The sequence below is a fragment of the Drosophila novamexicana genome, unplaced genomic scaffold (genome assembly GCF_003285875.2).
Source record: "Drosophila novamexicana strain 15010-1031.04,08,12 unplaced genomic scaffold, DnovRS2.1 tig00000644-arrow-pilon, whole genome shotgun sequence".
Classification (NCBI taxonomy): Eukaryota; Metazoa; Arthropoda; class Insecta; order Diptera; family Drosophilidae; genus Drosophila; species Drosophila novamexicana.
The window spans coordinates 2,212,979-2,225,729 of NW_020824814.1; the positions used below are offsets into that span (position 1 = coordinate 2,212,979).

At 44.1% G+C, this 12,751-nt stretch overlaps 3 protein-coding genes across 3 annotated transcripts; 2 read left to right on the forward strand and 1 right to left on the reverse strand.

Annotated features, from left to right (window-relative positions):
- Positions 1-3,118: 3,118 nt before the first annotated feature.
- Positions 3,119-6,444, forward strand: LOC115762773 (ero1-like protein). The gene is made up of 5 exons (XM_030705123.1): positions 3,119-3,628; positions 3,702-3,968; positions 4,990-5,672; positions 5,735-6,043; positions 6,110-6,444. The coding sequence occupies exons 1-5, from the start codon at positions 3,479-3,481 to the stop codon at positions 6,159-6,161; spliced, it is 1,461 nt and encodes a 486-aa protein (XP_030560983.1). The 5' UTR covers positions 3,119-3,478; the 3' UTR covers positions 6,162-6,444.
- Positions 6,445-6,838: 394 nt separating this feature from the next.
- On the forward strand, positions 6,839-7,976 carry LOC115762895 (cilia- and flagella-associated protein 298). The gene is made up of 4 exons (XM_030705270.1): positions 6,839-7,213; positions 7,269-7,538; positions 7,601-7,717; positions 7,875-7,976. The coding sequence occupies exons 1-4, from the start codon at positions 6,839-6,841 to the stop codon at positions 7,974-7,976; spliced, it is 864 nt and encodes a 287-aa protein (XP_030561130.1).
- Positions 7,787-12,435, reverse strand: LOC115762772. The gene is made up of 8 exons (XM_030705122.1): positions 12,290-12,435; positions 12,023-12,233; positions 10,976-11,060; positions 10,536-10,738; positions 10,311-10,477; positions 9,956-10,250; positions 9,343-9,480; positions 7,787-9,285 (listed from the first exon to the last, which is right to left on the reverse strand). The coding sequence occupies exons 1-8, from the start codon at positions 12,433-12,435 to the stop codon at positions 8,974-8,976; spliced, it is 1,557 nt and encodes a 518-aa protein (XP_030560982.1). The 3' UTR covers positions 7,787-8,973.
- Positions 12,436-12,751: the final 316 nt, after the last annotated feature.

Genomic DNA, 12,751 nt, shown 5'->3' on the forward strand with positions numbered 1-12,751 from the left:
AGTCCGGCACCAAATTCGATAAGTGGGTCAGATGCATAAGGCGCGACGGCAACGGCAAATACGTCACACCCCGCTGCCCCCCCCCCCCCCCCCCCCTCTCTCTCTCTCACACACCCTCGTCAAGTTTAGCATGCGAATATGCGTTCTTGCTGCCAGAAATTTCAAGCTCTTCACACCAAAAATGTGTAAAAGAAATTCTTTCATTGAATGATGTCCAAAACAAACAGCAACAGCAACAGAAACGCGCATTCAAATGCCGATCGAACGGGTAACATTAACGGTAAACGACACGGGCGTTAGGCATAGCCTACACTCAGAGAAAAGCAGCAAGCACTTGCTATACAAATCAAGTCAAGGTCAACATTAGCATACAAATTCTTCTAAAACTTTGATTATAAGAGCTGTTATAACTGTTATACGCTTTTTTGAGCATATCAATTCTTGTTAAGTGTTTTATTGGGAAAACATTTATTGAAATTTGAATTACAGTCTTTCTAGAATTATCTACACTTTGTTTTCTCTGCGTGTGGCACAGTTGAAATTAGATTTTTGATCAACAACTATTTGAAAACTGTTTTTGTTTTTGTGCTCTTTCATTTTTAGCACTTCCATTAAAGTCCCGCGACACACACACACACATGCACAAACATACACACACACACACACATAGCACTAACCAAAGACAGCGACTGCGGACCAAAGCCAACGGCAGTCTTTGCCTTTGGGGCGCACACACGAACAAGTTAAGCGACTTTTTTTTTACTGCTTCTTCTTCGGCTCTTTCTGAATTAATTGTAACGGTAAGCACAAGACACATAACTGTGCACTGGATCAGCAGGACAGCTTGGCGACATAGACGACGTGTCGAGAATGCGGCACAGTTTTCCAATTGCTGCGTATGCAAAGTTCCTCCAACACACACACACATACGACTAGCTAATGGATTGGGTAAACTGTGTGAGGGGGTAGGGGGAGCGCTTAACAAACCGTTCTTAATGCCGGGGCGACTGCACCTTGCGAAAGCCAGCAACAAACTGACCATTGCTCAAGGTTCTCGCCGCTTGGTAAGCCGCCGCCAAGGCCAGCGGCCACAAGCTGGAGAAAGTGAGCAAAAGAAGAATACCACAGCGAGGCGAGTAAAAGACGCAAGAGAGCAAACGGCGCGCTCTCTCTCTCTCTCTCTCCGCCACCTGTTAGGCTGCTGCTGCAGGCAGCGCTGTAGCGCAGGCCGCCCGCTGCGCTGCGCTGCTTGTTTACAGCTAGTCATAAAGCGAGGATCACGTCATGACAGCTGTAATCATTGGCACTTGAGGATTTCGCCGACCTTTTTCATTTTTCGGCACTAAACATAAGCCCCGGAGTGTGGCCACTTAGCGGATTATGGCTGCAATTGCCTGGCGCGTTCATTTTTGCTCGCTTCCCTTTTGCGCATTATTCGCAGGGCTTAGTTATGCAAATCTCAAGTGCACCCTGTGCAAAAAAAAAAAAACCTATGCAAATTTGGCAAAGGAGTTTTACCTGAATTTGCGTATGGAAATGCAAATGCAAGGGCGAGCTGTTGACGTTTTACTGTTGTCAAACATTGTTCAAATGCAATTATGAGTGCAGAAATCGATACATTTGCATAATGGCTGGGAAAATGGCCTAATCGCTGGCTTAAGCCCAGCGTCACGTGGTTAAGCGAAAAACTAACCTCAAAAATTTCACTTTTACCATGTCTAGCTAATTAGCCCAGCCAGAATCAAATGTCTATGAAAAGGACAACCTTTTGAGCGATGAGCAGCTTGTCTCGCCGTTTCGCGGATGTTCCCAGGCTCAAGACAGTGTCCTGCCCCTGCGAGACTTCTTCACACGGCAGCGAAATTTGAATAAAACGCTGCATGAAAAAAAAAAAATTGAAAGTGGTAAAAAAAAAGTGAAAAAAATCGGAAAAATAAAAAAAAAAACGCCGTAAATTCTTATTTATCATTCTGTGCGTGTGCGTGCGAGCATTTTATACCTGGCAACCCTGGCCCCTGGGCAAAGGCAAATAGATAAGGCGGCCGTCGGCTTGTGTGTTGGTGGTGGTGGTTTTCGCCAACAGGATCTCGTCCTGCGTATGCAAATCATTTCGTTCGTGATGATGATTCCCTTTCAATTCAAACAATGCCGAGGGTCGCCCTGGTCCTCGTCCTGGTCCTGGTCCTGCTCCTGTCCTTTGGCCACACATGTTTTGTGTCTGCGTTTTTTATAAATTGATCGTGCTATTTAAAAAAAAATGATTAAACCCTTTGCTTATGCACACTTTTTTTTTGGCTGATTTTTCCTCTTTTTTATACCGTTTGCGTGTGTTTTTTTTTTTTCTGCTCATCCCGTTGTCGTATTTTCACTTTTTCGTGGGAACTTTGGAGATTCGGGGAATGGGAATGCATTAGAAGTGGGAATAGAAATGGGAATGGCATGGATGCTTAGTTTAGTTAAGAATTTAAGAGATTTCCTAAAACTTAATTTAAATAAAGTTTACTTTAAGTTATTAAAATTTTTAAAACTAAAGAAATATATTAATCACAACTCAAGGCTATTTTAATAGTAATATGTTTACATTGTGGTTAGATATTTTGCTTTCAGACTTCTAAGATAATGCCCAAAGCGATTTATGCTTAATCAGTTTACCCGCGTGCCCTCAACCCCTTGGCAAGAGCGATTCACCCCCCGCAAAGCCTGATCTGATTTAGGGACAGCCGAGAGTCTGGTCGAGTTCGGAATTTGCATATTGAGGATCATGTAAAAAGGGGCTGAGGGCTTGTCATGGGAACAAAAGATGCATTCGTTGTCGAAGAATGGTTGGAAATCAATATTTGATGTAATTAATTAACAGCATCGAATGAAAAGAAAATGAAAAGAAACCAACAACAATATTAACATTTAGCAATCAATTGAAGACAATTCAATAACAACGACATTCGATATCCAACAGTTAAATGTTTTGCGGGCAAAATTGATTTTCAATTTCGCAAGCTTAATTTGGAGAAAAAAGCGTATTGCTTGCAGAGAAAACTCAGATGTCTATAATGACAAAGCGCGTGAGAATCGACAGAGTTTTTTAGAAATATTTTGGAAACGGGAAGACAGTTTTGACAGCCAAAATTCTAAATGTATTCCCAATAAATATCACAGAAGCGTAAATGTCTTTCTTGTACTTTTGAATGTAACGATAATTTTTGATTGTTATTGAATTGATGTGGCAACCTCGTCGGCGCTGCCAACTGAATGGCAAAAAAGTATCGATGCTGTTAACACACACACGCACACACACACACACAGCTATCGATATTAAACGTACGTGTCCAAAATCAGCTGCGTCGAATGAAACAAACAATGCGCTGCATAAATACCTCGCAACTGGCTGCCCATTAAGAAATTGAACTGACGAAATCAGTTGGATTTAGTTGTAAACAGCTGGCGAACGAATTAGCAGAAGACAGCAGACAAGGCAACAATGACAACACCTGGAAAAGTGCGCCGCAACGTGCTGGCCACAAGTGGACTGGGCCTGGCGCTGCTCGTTTTGTTGTACTGGACAAAACTGACGGGCGGCTACTTTGCAGCGCTCGATGAGGCCGCAACAAACAAGAACTGTTTCTGTGAGGTAGAGGCGTGGCCGAAAGAGAAACTTTATCCAGCTAGGCGCTTAACTAATCGAATGTGTGTTTTGCTTGCAGCTGGAAGGCTCCATCAACGATTGCAGCTGTGATGTGGACACGGTCGATCATTTTAATAACATGAAGGTCTATCCCAGGCTGCAGAGTCTGTTGGTGAAAAACTTCTTTCGTTTCTACAAGGTTAACCTGAAGCAGGACTGTCCCTTCTGGCCGGACGACAGCCGTTGCGCCATACGCTTCTGTCAGGTGGAGAACTGCGAGGAGAAGGCCATACCGGAGGGCATCAAGGATAACACCGAGCACAGAGACAAGGCGGCATCGTACAAGGTGAGCTAAATATGGCACGTAGCAAGTTCTTCAATAACTCTTTAGACATATATTTGTATAAGCTAGTGAGGTACAGTGATGACTGCCTTGAAGAAACAGTTGAAAATTCTTCTATTGGAAATTTGCGAGTGTCAAGAAGATGACATCTCCGCCTTTATTAAGTACATATATATATATATAGTTGTTATAGCTAAGTTCATTCTGTTTTATCCTAGGGAAACTTGGCATAGATCTGTCCTTTTGCCCGACGATCAGTATATCATATAACTTCCTTAGGCGTGATCTCTCAAAGAACTTCATAAACTCGATTCTTCATTGGAGCATTCACTGTATTTGTTATCAATATTGATTTGCGATGAAGAGGTTCCTTTAAATTACTTTATTATCTTGGTGCTCAACGGCGTCTTGTCAACGGGGGAATGCTATAAATTCATGTACTATCTACAACTTTCTGAATGAACGTGTTGTACCTGTTGTTGTTGTCGACGTCTGCAATGTCATAATCAGTGCTTGGCATCTTTTTGAGTTCCGCAAAGCCACTTAAACACTTAAGCTCTGGGTGGCTGCAGAGTGATAAGCAAATTGTCGAGTCACGCATCGAAGCAATTGCTTTCCTTGAGATTCTGTTTATAATCCTTTGTTTATGCCTTGGGCCTGACTCTTGCTTAATCTTCTTTTTTTTGGAGATTCTTTTTTGGTTAGTCTTAAAGCTTGTTTCATAGAAAGGATATAGCATCTGTAACCGGTTGGGGCTAATCCTTAAGGCCAACTCTTGATATGGCGGGCAGCTGACGTGTTGAGGCAATGCTTGAAGTCTTCTTTAAGCCAACTGTAGCTTAGCTGCCAACTGACGTGGCCTGTTGATTCACAAGTCGCAGCTCATTCATACGCCCCCCTTTTTTCTGTTGTTAATTGTTTTATTCTGCTTAACAGCAATTGTTGGCGTTGCGTAAGCTTTATTTGCACAGCTGAAGTCTCGCCTTTTGCACATTCATTAAAGTTGACTTCCTCAATTATCTAGTACACGCGAGAGGCGCAGGTGGACAGAGGCTGCTCGGAGGCGGAGGACTTTGACAGCGCATTGGGTTTCCTGGACACGAGCATTAGTGATCAGGCGCACAAGGAGTTCGAGCTGTGGGCAAAGCACGACGAGGCCGAGGAGGACTTTTGCATTATGGATGATCATGATGCGGATGCACAGTATGTCGATTTGTTGCTCAATCCGGAACGTTATACGGGCTACAAGGGCGACTCGGCGCATCGCATCTGGAACAGCATATATCTGGAGAATTGTTTCGGTGGCAACAACGAGACGTCCAATAAATTCTCCAGCTATATGCCGCACATGGAGCTGCGTGATGTTTGCCTGGAGCAGCGCGCTTTCTATCGCATCATCTCGGGCCTACACTCCAGCATCAATATACACCTATGCTCCAAGTATTTGTTATCCGAAACGAAAGACTTTCTGGATCCACAGGGCATTTGGGGGCCCAATGTAAAGGAGTTCAAGCGTCGTTTCAGTCCCGAAACAACAAGCGGCGAGGGTCCACACTGGCTGCGAAATCTATACTTCATATATCTGGTGGAGCTGCGCGCCCTGGCCAAGGCGGCGCCTTATCTGCGACGCGAGAACTACTACACGGGCATTGCCGAGGAGGACGAGGAGGTCAAGCTGGCCATGCACGACATGCTGTCGGTCATTGAGTGAGTATTGAATACCTTAACTAAATAAATTCTCACTAACTTGACTGTCTTTTTTGCATCAGATCCTTCCAGTCGCACTTCAATGAGAATGCGCTCTTTAGCAGCGGCATCGCCTCCATTAAGTTCAAGGATGATTACAAGGAGAAGTTCCGGAATATATCCAGAATCATGGACTGTGTGGGCTGCGACAAGTGCAAGCTGTGGGGCAAATTGCAGACCCAAGGCCTGGGCACCGCACTCAAGATACTCTACTCGGAGAAGCTCAACTTGGCAACCGAAAGCGGTCTGTGGGACAAACCACACATCGAGGCCGATCCCATTTTCAGGCTGTCGCGCACAGAAATCGTAGCATTATTCAATGCCTTCGGCAGGTGCGAGTCTTTTCTCTAAATATCATACCAGAAAACTAAGTAAATAATGTGTGTATTATGTTCTAGATTATCTACCAGCATATATGAGATGGAGAATTTCCGGCGAGTGCTGAGATAGCCCAAAGGACGTTAACGCCCCAAAAAAATAAAAAAAAAAAACACGGCACAAATCCAATTCCCTTCAATAGAGCTAGACGCTACGAATGCCCAAAAAAAAAAGAAAAGAAATTGATGAGCGCACATCTAAAGACATTATTGATATGGATCTTATGTACGGTTTCCATCCAAAAGTTATGATTATATAACGGGACAGCAGCCAGAGGCTAACGACCCTGTGTCCCATATATGGCTGCATTTTTGTATATATACATTGGGAATGCATTAAAACGTATATTCGTATATTCGTAGGCTACTTGTACTTTACCTAACCTCTATGCGCTACACAGGTGTATTTTTATTGTAAGTTAGAGTATATTTATTTATTGTGAAACTATGCCTAATTATACTTAGGAAACAATGAAACGAAAAAATAACGAAAAAAAAAAACCTTGTGCAATAATCTAACGCCCGATCGTTTTCATTCAACCGTTAAGCGGCACAAGCGGGCGTTGCCATGCCTACTCACATCTGGCAACGCTGCCAGCTAATGAAATTCGATAACGATAACAACAAATTTTACTTGCCGCCTAGCAACCGAGTTTTCTATTTAAAACAATTGTCGTTAACTTCGACAGACATAGAAATTCCTAGAAGCGTCTAAAACCGAAAATAATAAAATTTATATTTGATGCCAAAATGGTTATGCTACATGTGAAACGCGGCGATGAGAATCTCTTTCTGTATGAGACAAGTGTGACCGCAGCCACGGATGCCGTTATACGTGAACTGGTATCGGTTTTCAATGGACGCTTGAAAATTCAACGCATTTGCATGGAAATCGAGGAGCTGGCCGAGCACGGCACCATGCTGCCGGTTGAAATGATTGGCCTGAACGACGATCAGATCGAGGAGCTCAAACTCAAAGATACCTGGGCAGATAAATGCGTGCCCATGGGCGGCTTCACGTTCAACAAGGATCCGCTGTGCCGGCGCAACGGCCAGCAGCCGAACGAGGCGATGCGCAAGGTGCTCGCCAATGCCATGACCGATGCCAAGGCCATGGTCGATAAGGTAATCTGTAGTGCCACAAATCTCCAGCCACTGATCTTCATACATTCCATGACAGAAATTGTGCAAAGCCTCGACCGCACTCACGCTGAAGGTCATCGAGGAGGCACTGAACATATTGCGCGGCGCAGTCACCATTGTATATCCGATGAAGCTGCCGCCGCACGACACCATACAGATGGAGTTCGCCAACATGGAGGATCTGAGCGGCACCCAGGCATCCAAGGAGGTCATTGAACCCTCGAAGGCTCAATTGTGGTTTGCCGGCCGCCAAATCCTAACTGGCAAGCTACTGAAGGAGTATTTGGGCAATAATGACAAGACCAAGGTGAGCGCAGCCCATCCCAAAGTGCTGTAGTATAATCCGCATCTTCTGCCTCCTGCCATCAGGTTGTGGTCAAGCTGAATCAGCTGGGCGAGGGTCCGCCCGCCCGCGAGCAGGTCATCACCGAGCAAGTGCGTCGCCAAATGATGGCAGCCGCCTACAAACGCCAGGAGGAGCTCAAGGTGAGTGCTCCTTTAAAGTATGCTTTATTTGATATATATATATTTATCTATAAAGTCAAGTTAATCAAAGGTGTAGAAAGTTAAGCTTGCATTGGTGCGTCGCAAAAAACTATTCCCTAGCTTTAAACAAGACTGCAAAGCTTTGAATCGAACCTAGAACTTTTTGGCATATATTCGCATATCCAAGAATCTGGTTAACGTACTCAGTAATCAGCTGGAGACGGAAAGTCCCAGCCTAGGCTTGCAGCCAAGTTTTTGATATAAATTTCGCATAGATCAGCTAAACTAAGTCGAGCTTGAGTTGTCTCCAAGTATTCTTTTGTATATTGGCATAGCTACTAAATCGTAAATCGTAAATCGAAAATCGAAAAACAAGGCAAAGTCTGATGCCTCTATATATATATATTTATCTACTGAAGGATCTTGATTTGTCGTATTTCGTTCGTACATATTGCTAAATAAATGCATTTGCCCAAAATTGTTGGTGCCGTTCTCCTGCAAGGATTCGAAGAGCTTATCTAATAGTTCTCCCGTTAGGAATCTCCTGTAAGGATTCGAAGAGCTTATCTATTAGTTCTGCCCCAAGGAATCTCCTGCAAGGATTCGAAGAGCTTATCTAATAGTTCACCCCTAAGGAATCGCCTGCAAGGATTCGAAGAGCTTATCTAAAAGTTCTCCCCTAAGGAATCTTCTGCAAGGATTCGAAGAGCTTATCTATGAATACTTTGGTCCAGCAGAGTAACAAGCGAGTGCTGACTAGTTAATCGTCGTTTATCTTCTTTCTATATACCCTGGAATATGTATAAATTCTTGTCTAAATGCAATTGACTCTGCAATGCCAAAGCACAGCTGCTGAACCAAGCGGACAAGGTGGGGGGCTTGATATATATATATGTATGTATTATTCCTGTTTATAGTTAAGTTTTTCTATCTGGTCGTATAACCCGCTTTTGAGAGGTTAATTGTAAAGCTCTTTAGAGTTACATTTCATATAAGTTTCTTGTTCAGAAAAGAAAAGAGAGAAAATCTGAGATGTGTGTCTAGAGCGTAAGGCTGAAATAATTTTGATCTTTGTAAATGTACATCATAAAAAATGTTCTATAAATGCAGAGTTAAATCGCGCTGAGTTCAAAAATAAGTTCAGTTTTCAATGTACACTGCACAGGTCCCTAAAAATTTGGTAGAGTTTCTATATAAATGTGTGTAGCTGTAAGCAATTATCCTGAGCTAATTTTGTTGGCCAGCCTGGGCTTTGTTTAGAGTATAACCAGCGGCTTTTCGGGCACATCACACTTGGCGGCCTTCTCGTCCTGTTCGTCCGTTGACTGCTGCTCGGTGGGACTCAGCGGTATCAAGGACTTGGTGCTGCCAATCATTTCCTGCGTATCGAATGGATGCGCCGGCTCCGCTGTCACATCCAGCTCGACAGCCTGCTGCTCCAGGTCGACCACATCGTCGTCCGTATCATAGACCTGTTCCGGCTGCTTGGCACCAGCTGCATTGCCAAAGCCATCATCATCCGAATCATCGCCAGCGCAGACACAACGCATCTTGGCATCGTCGCCCACCTGAAATCGCTGGTGTAAATCAATTTCTGTCGCAAGAGGCAACCACAGCCAACCCACCTTGACGGACTTGGTAATGATGCACAACGATATGGAGGAAATGACAAACAGCACAATGGGCACAATCAGCGAGACGACCAACTCGCGATACACCTTATCCAGATCGTAGCGTGCGACCACAAATTCCACATTTGTATCCTGAAATGAGAGTTTCATTATTAGACGGTCGACTAGGAGATACTCTGTAAAAAAGCTTTGCAAGCTTAGCTGCATATTTGAACATCATATATTTAACATATTTACATATCAACTTTTGCTAGAGATAGATGAATACTTGGGGGAGGGTAGGGATCTAAAGATTATAGAAGAATCGAAGTACTCAATTGAGGAATGCTAAGAAAGGATATTGGAAATCAATATCAATCGGTTTCTCAGTAAGGAGAAGTTCTTGAAGGCCAGAGATTCATATCTTTCGGCATATGATGAACGACAATCTTCAGTCCTAGTTCTAAAAGTCATCCAGACGGACCCAATTCGTAAACCTGCTTGAATTTTGCCCCTTCAGCCTGTTACATTCGTTCGCACAGGCACATGCCACCCTTCACACATTAAAGCTTACACAGGGTATAGAAGCTAAATGAAACCTGATCCCAGCTACACTGGCTTGGTTTACCTTGTTGTAGTAGCATTGATAGCGTGACTGGGCGGTGTTGTTGTCGCCATCGTTGCCATAGCGCGCCACGAAGTCCTTGCACTCGCCGCGCAGCGTGTTGACGCAGCCCTCGAGATTGATGAACAGCTTCTTCCAGCTGTATATGGTCAGATTGGCCTGGTTGGGCAGAAACTTTTGCTCCGGATCGATGGCATGCGTGCTATTATCATAGATGGCCCAGAACTGTGTGAAGTTCATGAATGGAGCCGGCAGCGCATCGTGCTCCAGCAGAGTGCCATTCAGGCAATCCGTGGCGCTGCACAGAACAAGATTTCGTTATAGAGAAGTTAAAAGGGATTAAAGTAGATTCGCTTACGTAATGCGATTGTCCGATTCGCGTGTAACTGTGGCACAGTTGGTCAACAGGTTGCCGTCGTCCTCCTTCCAGAATTCCGTGGGTTCAATGCGTACGCCGTGCTCCTTGCCGCGCGCCTCGTTGAAGGCCACCGCATTCTCACAGTCGGCCGCAATTACATTGTCCTCCTGCGGCAAGTAAGATTTGATAAGAGAGAGAGAGAGAGAGAGAGAGGTGTCTACTCACGTGCATGATGAGCGTGTTGATGTTGGCGGTGGTTATGCGGGAACAGTAGCGATCGCAGCTGAAGGGTCGCTTGATCTTGGTGCAGTGCACGCCGTGGCACTCGAAGAACCCGTTCAGCTTCGTGTTATCCTTGGCCGAATTGATGACAGGTCCATCCGGCTTGTGATGGCACAAAAAGAACTCGGACATGTTCTTGCAGTGGCCTGTGGATTAAGACAAGGGTTTAAAAAGGGTTTCAAGCTGGGCAAACCTTTGCTTAAGTACATCATATATAATATTTACTTAAGTATAGGGTATAAATTGTTATAAATATCAATTTTAGTGCTAAATCAAAAAGTACTTCTAGATGTGCTCACACACAAGCAAGCCCTGTATTTAAGACTTTGCTGTGTACTTGCCTTGCCTAGCGCTTTAACTAGTTGAGAATTTTAAGTACTTACCATTCGAGCAGTTGAAGACGCCGCGTATGTTATTGCAGACGGTGCCATTGTTGCAGTTAAACTTGTTCAGGCGATTCAGGTCAATCTGTTGGTTCGAGAGGCAGTAAAAGTTTAGATGTCTGTGTGTCCATTTAGTTAATGTGATCATAAAGACGCTGTGGCGCCAGGCAAATGCTCGAAATATTTGCGTTTAATTAGGAGGGAAGGGTTGTCTGAGTCAAGCCGAAGAATAATTACTCTTAAATATGATGGGAGAGTTCTAAAGCTCGTTAAGTTTGTCGAAGAGGTCTTAAAAATGAGAAAATTTAACTATAAAGCGTTATCTTTGGTCGATTTTCCCGTAGAACTAAAGAGCTATAGAAGAACAAATACTCTTAAATATGTGCGGAGAGCTCTAAAGCTCGTAATTGTTGAGTTTGTTGAAGAAGTCTTGAAAAAAAAAACGGAAAATTTAGCCATGCAGAGTTACCTTTGATCCTATTTCCCTATAGAGCTATATTTAATCTATTTTTATAGAGTTTTGCCGAAGTGTGAGGAGCAAAGGGAAACTAAGGAAACATCGAGGAACTAATACTCTAAGTTTGTTGAAAAGGTCTTGGAAAAACAAGGTCAACACAAAAAGTTGTTTTTGATCTATTTTACAATAGAGCTATATTTAAACTAATTGAAAAGGATTCTGCGGAGTAAAGCAAAACTATTTAATGAAAGATTTGGTTTGGAGATCTCGAGAAACAAGAGTTTTTCAAACAAGAACTTGAGCTTTGACATTGATATGATATTGTAGTGCTAGGGAGCATGTTCTGGAATAGTTTAGACTGCCTGGAGCACAGACTTCCCTAACAAAAGTTTTATCAAAGTCAGCTTCAAAATGAGTCATGCCTAAATCAGCTCAATTGTTACAACTTATCCGAACTGGTACTTTGTGGTCGCAGATGAGTCAAACTGTGCCTAATATAATTCTATACAACATTTTTATACCCAAGCTCATAAAACGAAGAACGCCAACGAAATTTGTATTGAGTTATTGATTTGGTGGCACGGACTTACCATGGCGCAGGAGGTGTTGGTCACCCGGGTGCAGTTGTTGAGCTGTATATCGGTGCCGTTGCGTCGCACTATCGAATGGATTTGCGGACAGAAGCCGCTGGTGCGTGTCAGACACCATTCGCCGCACGAGGCCCAGGGGCAATTGTTGGGCATCTGACGGTCGATAGTCTGGCACATGACCGGATCCAGCTCGAAGCCCGACTTGAAGGCTCTGCAAAGCGTGCGTCCGTCAGCGGGAATAGGTAAAAGGGCATGTAATGTACTCACTTGAGCGAGGGCGAGTATATGGCCACGCTGAGATAGACAATGGAGACGCAGGACAGCACCATGGTCAGCTGGCAGAGGCAAATGGCGCGACAGATGCGCTTGTCCTGCTCGGGTATCAGGCGCGGCTTGTCCTTGCGACGCGCCATGTCAAAGCTTCAGCCGGCCCTACGACTTGTTGCCCACAAAATTATCTGCTTGCTTTAGTCCTTTGTCCTGTTTCAAGGTGATTTGGCGCAGGGCTGGGCTGGGCTGGGCTGGGCTTCAGGTGTTTACCTGGCGTCGCCTTTATTTGTCCCCAATTTTGTGTCAACTCAAACACGTAAGGTTTGTCCCGATTTGCAAGTAGTCGCTGTGCTTTCCTATTTTGTGCTTTTATTCCGCCTTAGTTGAATTTTTTTTCTCCTTAATTTTGGTGGACAACCAGCTCGACTTGCGTTCGCATTTGCTGCCTGCTCGCCTGCA

Coding starts and splice junctions, on each gene's coding strand:
- LOC115762773 (XM_030705123.1), top strand. CDS start 3,479: ATGACAACACCTGGAAAAGTGCGCCGCAACGTGCTGGCCACAAGTGGA. Junction 3,629..3,701: donor ACAAGAACTGTTTCTGTGAG/GTAGAGGCGTGG, acceptor TTTTGCTTGCAG/CTGGAAGGCTCCATCAACGA. Junction 6,044..6,109: donor TTATTCAATGCCTTCGGCAG/GTGCGAGTCTTT, acceptor ATTATGTTCTAG/ATTATCTACCAGCATATATG.
- LOC115762895 (XM_030705270.1), top strand. CDS start 6,839: ATGGTTATGCTACATGTGAAACGCGGCGATGAGAATCTCTTTCTGTAT. Junction 7,214..7,268: donor CCAAGGCCATGGTCGATAAG/GTAATCTGTAGT, acceptor ATTCCATGACAG/AAATTGTGCAAAGCCTCGAC. Junction 7,539..7,600: donor GCAATAATGACAAGACCAAG/GTGAGCGCAGCC, acceptor TCCTGCCATCAG/GTTGTGGTCAAGCTGAATCA.
- LOC115762772 (XM_030705122.1), bottom strand. CDS start 12,435: ATGGCGCGTCGCAAGGACAAGCCGCGCCTGATACCCGAGCAGGACAAG. Junction 10,739..10,975: donor CGTCTTCAACTGCTCGAATG/GTAAGTACTTAA, acceptor CTTAATCCACAG/GCCACTGCAAGAACATGTCC. Junction 10,251..10,310: donor GAATCGGACAATCGCATTAC/GTAAGCGAATCT, acceptor TGTTCTGTGCAG/CGCCACGGATTGCCTGAATG.